The sequence below is a fragment of the Piliocolobus tephrosceles genome, chromosome 21 (genome assembly GCF_002776525.5).
Source record: "Piliocolobus tephrosceles isolate RC106 chromosome 21, ASM277652v3, whole genome shotgun sequence".
Lineage (NCBI taxonomy): Eukaryota > Metazoa > Chordata > Mammalia > Primates > Cercopithecidae > Piliocolobus > Piliocolobus tephrosceles.
In genome coordinates this window covers 8,159,154-8,168,983 of record NC_045454.1, presented here as the reverse complement: position 1 = coordinate 8,168,983, position 9,830 = coordinate 8,159,154, and the positions used below count along the sequence as shown (strand labels likewise).

At 59.5% G+C, this 9,830-nt stretch overlaps 1 protein-coding gene across 1 annotated transcript; it reads right to left on the bottom strand.

Annotated features, from left to right (window-relative positions):
* Positions 1 to 680: 680 nt before the first annotated feature.
* On the bottom strand, positions 681 to 7,091 carry IL4I1 (interleukin 4 induced 1). Its single transcript, XM_023182557.1, has 7 exons — positions 7,023 to 7,091; positions 6,689 to 6,927; positions 5,945 to 6,057; positions 5,185 to 5,386; positions 2,402 to 2,470; positions 1,970 to 2,106; positions 681 to 1,597 (listed from the first exon to the last, which is right to left on the bottom strand). Exons 1-7 carry the CDS (start codon positions 7,033 to 7,035, stop codon positions 697 to 699), a joined length of 1,674 nt encoding a protein of 557 aa, XP_023038325.1. The 5' UTR covers positions 7,036 to 7,091; the 3' UTR covers positions 681 to 696.
* Between the last annotated feature and the right edge of the window lie 2,739 nt (positions 7,092 to 9,830).

Genomic DNA, 9,830 nt, shown 5'->3' with positions numbered 1-9,830 from the left:
CTCCAGGTTCAAGCAACTATCCTGCCTCAGCCTCCTGAGTAGCTGGGACTACAGGCGTGCGCCACCACACCCGCCTAATTTTTGTATTCTTGGTAGGGACGGGGTTCCACCATGTTGGCCAGGCTGGTCTTGAACTCCCGACCTCAGGTGATCTAACTGCCTTGGGCTCCCAAAGTGCTGGCATTACAGGCGTGAGCCACCGCACCCGGCCTGATTTGGGGTTTTTGGAAGAGGATAGGGTGCTCTGGGCTGCGGCTGCGACCTGGTAGCTGTGTGGGAACACTTCCCAGACATAACCAAGGTGGAAGGGCCTGCAGAGTTGCACTCTGGGGGGGGCCTGCCCTCCCAGCTGCTGCTTGTGAGAAAAATCACCTCCTGTTAAGCCACTGTCAGCCGGGCTTTCTGTTACTTGCATTAGGGGCCATCTGTGCTTCAGCCTCGTGACAGTCGGAGGTGGTCGTTGTGATTGCCATTTCCCGGTGGTGCAGGGCGTCCGTCCGGTTCCCCTCTATGCGCCCCCCCCACCCTCCTATGGAGCCCCACTGTCCAGGAAGAAGTGAGGGGCAGATTCTTGGGGGACTCCCGGATAGGCGTAGCGCCTGCTAACTGCAGGGCTAGTGGTTCCGATGCAAGCAAACTGGGGAAGTAACTGAACCACGGGGAAGGCTGGACCACACGGCTTTTTCCGAAAATACTTTAATACAAGGTCCTCGTGTTGGTCGTGTGCTGGAGAGATAACTGGCCTTGGGCTGCAGGGTGGCTGCCCTCTTCCTTTGCCAGGTCATGCAAGGGGCTGCCAGCCACCCCATGCACATGCCCCTGCCCCTCCGTGTCGGATGCAGGCCCCTTCCGGCTGTTGATCTTGATGGCGGCGCGCAGCGCCGACTTTACCGCTGTCTCCACCCAGCCGTGCGGGTAGGCGGTGTGCTCGCCGGCGAAGTAGATGCGTCCATAAGGGACCCTCCAGTAATCCTTTTCGGTTTGCCACAGCGCCGGCGGCTGTACCACGAAGCCACCCTGGCTGTGCGGGTCCTCTGCCCAACGCTTGACGACGCCGGTGCCGTCCCAGAGCTGACGCACAAGAGGCCCGTGCAATGCCGCCACATCGTCGAGCGCCAAGCGCAGGGTCTCTTCCCGGCTCAAGCCGGCGAATGCGGCCGCCGCGTCTGACCACGTGTACGAGGCCAGCAGCAGCGCGCCCTCGCGTGGCGGCGGGTAGAAAATCATGCGCGACGGGCGGTCGGTGTTCGAGTGGCCGCCTTCAATGTGCTCCTCGCGCCAGAAGGGCCTGCGGAAGCTTAGAAACACTTTGGTGGCCGGCACGTAGTGCAGCCTCCGCAGCGCCTCCTGCATGTGGCGGGGTAGCGGCGGCGAGAAGGTGATGCGCTTCACCGCGGGTCCGCTCGCGGTCAGCAGCACCATGTCGGCCTTCAGCACCTTCAGATTCCGCTCCGGGGGTGAGGTATCGATCTGCACGTGCACATTGTGCGGCCCCTGAGTCATCGCCACGACGGGCGCGTTCAACAGCACAAGCCCGGACAGCGAGCTCAGCAGTGCGCGCGGCAGCAGGTCCCAGCCACCCACGATGCGGCTGTACCTGCAGGCGGGGCGGGGCGGGGTTGGGGGGATGATGACCTGGGCTCTGCTGCCCTGCCCCTCCGCCTGGCCCCACCCACCCCAGCAGCTGGCCCCTATGGGCACCGCCCGCTCCCCAGTCATCCACCTCTCCCGACCCTGCCCGTCCCTGACATCCCGGAGGTCGCAGGAGTAGTGGATTGTGTGACCCCACCACTTCTTCTCCGCCAGACCGTGTCCTTTATCAGGGAACTCTTAGCCCCACTGCCAGTCAAGTAGGCCACGCCCTTCACAACAGCTCCGCCCCCAGACCTAGAGGCTCCTCCCACTCCCTGCTACTTGTCTTGATTGGCCCCCGCCCGCCCCTCCCCTGCCCGCCAGCCCCGCCCCTCACTGGAGTCTGTCGCTGAGGCAGCTGTGGGCCCGGAGGGCCTCGGCGAAGCTGAGATAGAAGAAGCCATCCTCGGACATCACGTCTCCCAGAAGCTGCACGGCCGGCCGGCTCAGGTTCCCTTCCCCGAGGAGGTATTCCTGCAGGGTGGGCGCAGGCCGTGGTCAGGACCCAGACAGGCTGCACCCCCGAGAGAGCCCCTCCGCAGCCGGGCCTCCTGGTCCCATGACATGTCCTGAGACCGTAGGATCCGGTCCCCGCTCTCTGACAGATGAGGGAAACTGAGGTCCAGAGAGGGGGCGTGTCCAGCCCCCGGGTCAGGCAGGAAGCTGGTGGCAGGACTAGGGTCCCAGGTACCCGCATTCTGACTCTCTGGGGAAGGCCTCATGGTCACACTCTGCCCTGCCTCTCAGCAGAACCAAGGGCCCCACTTACCAAGAGCGTGTGCCTTTCAAACTTTTTCATCGCCTTTCTGCAGCCCAGTGCCTTGAGGTCTTTGAGGGCCTGTTGTGGAAGAAGCGGACATGGTGCTGAGCTGCCTGGGCAGCCAGGGTGGAGGCTGGGCCTGGAGCCCACACCCGGCTTCTCCTGGTGGTTCTGCCCACGGCTGGCCATTCACCACTCTCAAGCCCCTGGGCTTTTGCCCACACCGTGCCCTCCGCCTTGCCCTCCATGGCAACTCAGATGCCACCACTCCTCCCATCTTCCTGAACTGTTCAAGCCGCCTCATCCCCCGCATTCGGCAGGCCAGGCTGGTCACAGCTCATCCCAGTTGGGTGTTATTTTGCCTATTTCTGGGCCAGCCAGCCTGTGAGCTCCATGGAGGCAGGGATGTGGGCAGCTGGAGAGGAGGCTGGGAGAGGATCCCAGGCGTGCTGTGTCCTCCCGGGGCTCGGTGATTATTTGTTGCCTGAATCACTGTGGCCACGGACAGAAGCTGGTCCCCTGTGTCACTTGTCAGCGCTGACAGGGCATGATGGCTGAGAAGTTTACCTACCGTCTATCCCCTGCCCACAGCCCTCCTGTGGCTCCCCAGTGCCTGGGGCTACAGGGTCCTTGCCCCTCAGCCTCATGTTCAAGGCCCCTGCTAGCCCCTCAATGTCTTTTTTTTCTTTTTTTCTTTTTTTGAGACGGAGTGTCGGTCTGTTGCCCAGGCTGGAGTGCAGGGGCGCCATCTCGGCTCACTGCAACCTCTGCCTCCCAGGTTCAAGAGATTCTCCCACCTCAGCCTCCCAAGTAGCTGGGATTACAGGTGCCCGCCACCACAGCTGGCTAATTTTTGCATTTTTAGTAGAGATGGAGTTTCACCATGTTGGCCAGGCTGGTCTCGAACTCCTGACCTCAAGTGATCTGCCCGCCTCGGCCTCCCAAAGTGCTGGGATTCCAGGCGTGAGCCACCGCGTCTGGCCTCAGTCCATGTCTTTTACAGCAGCTCCGGTTCTGTGAGCAGTGTCCAGTGCCCAGACCACCCGCCCTCAGGGCTCTCCCACCTGCACGTCTGGCACCTATTTTCTCCCTGCCTGTCTTTGCATGGCACACAAGTGCCTGTCCTTCAGCACTTTGTTCAAGTCTCATCCCCTCCCAGAAGCCTCGCTGCCCCTGTCTAATTTCAGGCCTCTTCTTGGTCTACCTGGCTTCCCCCTTCTGGCCAGGACTTCAGAGGGAAGGCGATGCCCCTTCACTCATGCATCTCGCATCTCCCAGGCTCCCAAACCAGTCAGTGTCAAGGCATAGAATGACCTGGTCTAGAAGGGGAGATGGGCAAGTGGGCTCTGACCTGGGTGGGGAGGGGATATTGGGTGTGGGCAGCTCCTCCCTAAAGGTATCAGGGAAGGCTTCCTGGAGGAGGGGACATTGGAGCTGGTTCTTGAGGGCTGAGCAGGAGTTCCTGTGTGGGGAAGGGAAAGGCATTCTGGGCAAGGGAGGGTGATGCACAGGTATAGTGAGTGTGAGGGACACAGAGCTGGGGGCATGTGGGCCACCATGAGGACAAAAATTCCTTAGAGGAGAAAAGAGCATGAGGCTGGAGGGGTGCAGAAGGGAAGGCCAGTCAGGGCTCAAAGCTGAGCCCGAAAAGATCAGACTTTGTCCTGGAGGCAGTGGGGAGCCACCAGGGGCTGTGAGCGGCATCACTCTGGGTGTGTGGGAAGACATTTCCGGTACCAGGTTGGGGAGACTGGAGCCTGGGCAGCTGGAGAAGAGGCTGGGGGAGGGTCCAGGGCAGAGGAGGAGGCCTGAGCTCGGGTGGGCAGAGGGGAGCAGGGCACAAGCATCAGGGGGCAGGGGTGGGCACTGATGGTGGGGGAGGTGGGCGAGGAGGAGGTCAGGAGGAGGATGACTCCTGGGGGTCTGCCCGTGACTGTGGGATGGTGGGGCCATCGTGAGATGGGGGCACTGGGAGGAGGAACGGGTTTAGGGGAAGGTTCTGAGCCCAGTGGAGCTAGAGGGTCCTGGGGAGGGACACAGGCCAGGGTCTCAAGAGGCAGATGTCCCCATCAGCCAGCCTGTGGATCTATGTTTAAGCCAGAGGTGGAGACTGGAGAGGTTGTGCAGGACAGTGTGTGGGTGAAAGGGGAAGAGGCCAAAAGCTGATGCAGCTTTGGGGTCAGCAGGGTTTATGGGGAAGCTAATCAACAGAGTTGGGGCCAGGGGCAGTGGCTCACGCCTGTAATCCCAGCACTTTGGGATGCCGAGGCAAGTGGATCACGAGGTCAGGAGTTCAAGATCAGCCTGGCCAAGATGGTGAAATCCCGTCTCTATTAAAAATACAAAAATTAGCTGGGCGTGGGGGCGGGCGCCTGTAATCCCAGCTACTCGGGAGGCTGAAGCACAGAATTGCTTGAACCTAGGAGGCAGAGGTTGCAGTGAGCTGAAATGGCGCTACTGCACTCCAGCCTGGGCGACACAGTAAGACTCCGTCTCAAAAAAAAAAAAGGGCGGGGGGGAGTTGGGAGGTGGCCCATATGCGTAGAAACCCCTGGGATGGCCCATTCTCACTCTCAGATTGCAGTGAGTAGGTCAGTGGTTAGACCTCAGGGCACACATCCCCTTGGTAGAATTTCCATCTCCATCAACAGAATTTCCATCTCCATCCTCCAAGGCGGGGGGCACCCAAGGGATGACAGAGAGAAGAAAAGCCAGGCCAGGGAGCGCGCCACGGAGAGCTTAGGAGGAGGACAGAGAAGTCAGGGCAGGAGGAGGGTACAGGCGGTGCCCACCTGGTTGAGAGCCATCTGGTAGATGTCTTCGGGCGACTGGCCCTTTTCCTGGGGGCGTAGGGCGTAGCCCAGCTTCTCGGGTACCTTCTCCACCACATAGTTGCGCAGCTTCACTTCGTGCACCTCCGTCCATGTGTTCTTATCGTACTGGGTGAACTTGGTCAGGTTGAGCCCCAGGCGCTGGCAGAGCTTGTGGAGGATCCTGATTCAGGGAGTGGGTGAGTGAGGGCTGGGCTCCGGTGGAGGTAGCCCGGTCCCTAGTGGGACTTGGAGAAGGGAGGTGAGAGGGGAGAGTAGCTGGGGACCAGCATGAGGCTGGGGGTTGGGCTAGATTTAGGGTGATCAATGCTGAAGGATGGGAATGAAATGGGGACGAGGTTAGAGGGCTTAGGGCAGTACCATGATTAGGATTGAGTTAGGAATGGGAATACAGCCCAGCTTAGAATCGGGAAGGGGGACAGAGTTTGGGTTGGATGGGGGTTTGAGATGAAGAAGGAGCCTGGGGCTGGAGTGCCTGAGGGTGTGGGGCCGGTGGAGCTGCAGGCCTGGAGGGGCCAGCAGAGGAGCTGGCTTTTGCACCAGGCAGGGCTAGCTGGGGGTCTGGTTGGACTAGGTGGCCCGAGCATTGCCAGAGGCCCAGTGCTGGCGCTGGAGGCAAGACTGAGATGGGGATTAGGTGAAGGATGCCTGCTGTGGCATGGGCATGGAGCTAGGGGGCTGGTTGAGTCTAGGCACACAGGTGGGTGGGTTACCAGGTCACCTGTGAGAGCTAGGCATGCGCATGGCTCCCAGCTCCCCAATCCAGCCCGTGTTCTGGTCCCGGTAGGTGAAGATGCGGCCTCCGATCCTGTTATCTGCCTCCAGGACGGTGACCTGAGGGAGGCGGTGGGGCGAGGAGGGCCCTTCAGCTCCACCCACTGACCATTCTCTGCCCCCTCCCACCCCGTGTCAGCCCCCTGCCTTCTTCCGTCCCCACAGTGGCACAGGAGACTAGGAGAGGGTCCCCTTCTGTATGGGAGGTGGGGGAACAGAACCAAGTGGGCAGTTCTAGAGTGCAGCAGGAAGGCCGCCGGCTAGACTGCAAAGGGACTTCCCAGCTCGGGGAGTTGGGAGATAACCCATATGCGTAGAAGCCCCTGGGATGGCCCATTCTCATTCTTGGATTTCAGTGAGTAGGTCAGTGGTTAGACCTCAGGGCACACATCCCCTTAGCGGAGTTTCCTCTCCACCAACAGGCGCCCCACCCCAGGACAGGAGCTTTGAGCCAGTGAGACTTCCCTCTGGGATGAAAAACGTGGGACAGGAAAGTCTAGGGCCTCTCAGTGCAGACATGTGACAGCAGGGGGCTTGGGCCTCACCCTCAGACCACAGGGAAAGGTAGCCTCTCCCTCTACATCCCCACCCCCCCCCCCTCAAGCAGGAACGGGGGGCCAGGTCCCTCTGCCCAGAGACTCCAGCCTGCAGCAGGAGGGACTCCAGGTAGACTGCAAGCAGTGCTTCCCACCTTATGACCGGCATCGCTGAGCACCTTGGCAGCCACCAGCCCGGCCACACCAGCGCCGACCACAATCACCCTCTGGGGCTTCAAGGTCCGATTGAGCCCCCAGGTCACCACCTTGAGCAGCTGCTCATAGTCAGGATCCTGCATGCATTTCTCGAAGGGGTCCTGGCTGCGTTCAGTCTTCCAGTCCCGGGAGGCTGCCAGGCTGAGGAGGATGGGGACGAGGACGAGGAGGCGCAGGGCTGGGAGGAGGAGGACAGGGTCAACGGGTACGCGGCAGGTTGGGGGAGAGGGGTTCTACTCACTTGTCCCAGAGCCCCCTCCCCTGCTTACTCACCCAATGGGGCCATGACTCTCGGTGGGAGATGGCGTCTGGGGTGGAGGAGAAGGGAGGGCTATTGTGGCTGAGGCCTGTGACTGCTGTAGCCTGACTCTGTCTCCCATGGGCTGCCCAGCTGCTGGAGCCAGCCCTCCCCCAATCACTGCCCTCTTCTCTGGACCTGTGTCCCCCAACCCCATTCTTTCAGAGTCCCCTGGACCGTCCGCCTCCCTCCTCACCGGTCTCCACCTCTGCCACAGCTCTCGGGTTCCTGTCTCTTTCTCTACTTTTCCCTCTTTCTTTTCTTTTCTTTTCTTTTTTTAACAGTCTTTCTCTGTCATCCAGGCTGGAGTGCAGTGGTACGATCTTGGCTCCCTGCAACCTCCGCCTCCCAGGTTCAAGTGATCCTCCCACTTCAGCCTCCCACGTAGCTGGGATTACAGACACCCATAACCACACCTGGCTAATTTTTGTATTTTTAGTAGAGACGGGGTTTTGCCATGTTGGCCAGGCTGGTCTCGAACTCCTGATCTCAGGTGATCCACCCACCTCGCCCTCCCAAAGTGCTGGGGTTCCGGGCGTGAGACATTGTGCCCAGTCTCTTTTCCCTCTTCCTCATCTACCCCACTCGTTTCTCAGTCCCTGTTTCTGTGGGTCCTGTCTCTCTGTCCCCCCACCACTGGCCGTGTCACTACCTTCAGCGCTCGGTGACAGCAGGACAGCGCGGTCCTCTCCACTGCCCTCCACTGTCTCTGCTGAGGCCCCTTCTCTCCCCTTAAACTGGAAGAGCCCCGCCCACCCCTCCTTTTGGGAAACGCTGAGGGAAATGAAACTGGTTTCCTGGAGCTGCTCTGGTCAAACGCTCAAGAGTTTAGTTGAGGGTTGGAGAAAGGGGGTCAGAGGAAGTTAGTCAGTCTATTTTCTTCCTTTTGCCCCAGATAGTTCTGGGGTGGTTTGGAGGCCAGAAATAGATGCTCAGGTAACCGTGTCAATGACGGGGAATCCCCCTCGGCCTGCCCCTGTCCCTGGTCACCAGGCCCCTTGTTTCTATCCTCTCCTGCGCTCTCTCTGCCTCCTTGATTCCCACGGCATGGGGACAGAGCGGGTATGGGTCCCTGGGCCAGGCCAATTTTCCCCTCCAAGTCCCTCTCCGTCAGGTGTCGCCATGTCCTGCAGGGCCCTCCATGGTTCTGCTTCCCTCTCCACTTGCCACCCAGAGCCTCAGTCTCCCCCTCCATCAAATGGGCGTAGCAGTGGGGCTGGCACCTGTGAGCTCTGAGCCCGCCCTCCCCTCTGTGGCTCCCATCTACAGCTGTTAAATGGGGACGTCCCAGTGTTTTAGGATCAAGTGAGTGGATCCAGGTTAAGCTCTGTGGCCGGAACCTGGGGCAGTACTGGAAGCTGCTCCTTTGGAAATGCCAGCTGCTGTGGCTGCAGGGGCACTGGGGGGTTCTGTGAGTGGCCACCCGCCAGAGGGAAGTGCCCAGGCTTCACCCATCCCTGCCTTGAGAACCACCTCGGTGCTCAGGGCAGGGAGTGGGACGGCACCTTAAGTGGGTGGGGTGGAGAAACAATAGCAGGGACTTTCCTTGGGGTGGGGGAGAGGGAGCCAGGGGGGTCGGTGAGGAGAAAAACCAGAGGGAGGCAGATTCTCTGCAGCAAGGGTCAGGTGGGGGTGGGGGGGCATTACCAAGAAGGAAGATGGGAAACTCCAGCGGTAAATCAAAGAGGGATGCGGTTTGTGGCCGGGAGGGGCTGGGGGGTGAATGTGAGTAAGAAGGCATATGATGCAGGGGCGGGAGGCTGTGGCAAAGGGAAATGATCAAAGAGCTGGATGGTTCAGGGACCGAAAGAGCTTGGGTCAGCAAAAATAGTGACAAGGGCTGGCGGTGGCTCACGCCTGTAATCCCAGCACTTTGGAAGTTCGAGGCAGGCGGATCACCTGATGTCAGGAGTTCAAGACCAGCCTGGCCAACGTGGTGAAACCTGGTCGCTACTATAAATATAAACATTAGCTGGGCGTGGTGGCATATGCCTATAGTCCCAACCACTCTGGAGGTTGAGGCAGGAGAATTGCTTGAACCTAGGAGGCGGAGGTTGCAGTGAGTTGAGATCGCGCCATTGCACTCCAGCCTGGGTGACAGAATGAGACTCAGTCTCAAAAACAAAAAAACAAAAAAACAAACCAACAATAGTAACGAGGGCTAGGCGCGGTGGCTCACTCCTGTAATCCTAGCACTTTGGGAGGCTGAGGTGGGAGGATTGCTTGAACCCAGGCGCTTGAGACCAGCCTGGCCAAGATGGCGAAACCCTTTCTCTAAAAAAGAAAAAAAATAGTAACAAAAATGTTCCCATGGCTATCACCTGCTTGGAGGCCACCTGGTGCTCAGGGCTTTGCACCCATCGTAACCCTCACAATGCCTACATTTGAAGCCAGGCACAGTGGCTCACGCTTGTAATCCCAGCACTTTGGGAGGCTGAGGTGGGTGGATCACTTGAGGTCAGGAGTTCAAGACCAGCCCGGCCAACATGATGAAACTCTGTCTCTGCCAAAAATATAAAAAATTACCCTGGCGTGGTGGTACACGCCTGTAATCCCAGCTACTCAGGACGCTGAGGCAGGAGAATTGCTTGAACCCAGGAGGTGGAGGTTGCAGTGAGTCGAGATTGCACCACTGCACTCCAGCCTGGGGGACAGAGCGAGACTCCGTCTCAAAAACAAAAACAAAAACAAAAACGTGTAAATTTTTTTAATTGGAAGAAAAAAACTGTCCCGGCACAGTGGCTCACACCTGTAATCTCAGCATTTTGGGAGGCCGAGGCAGG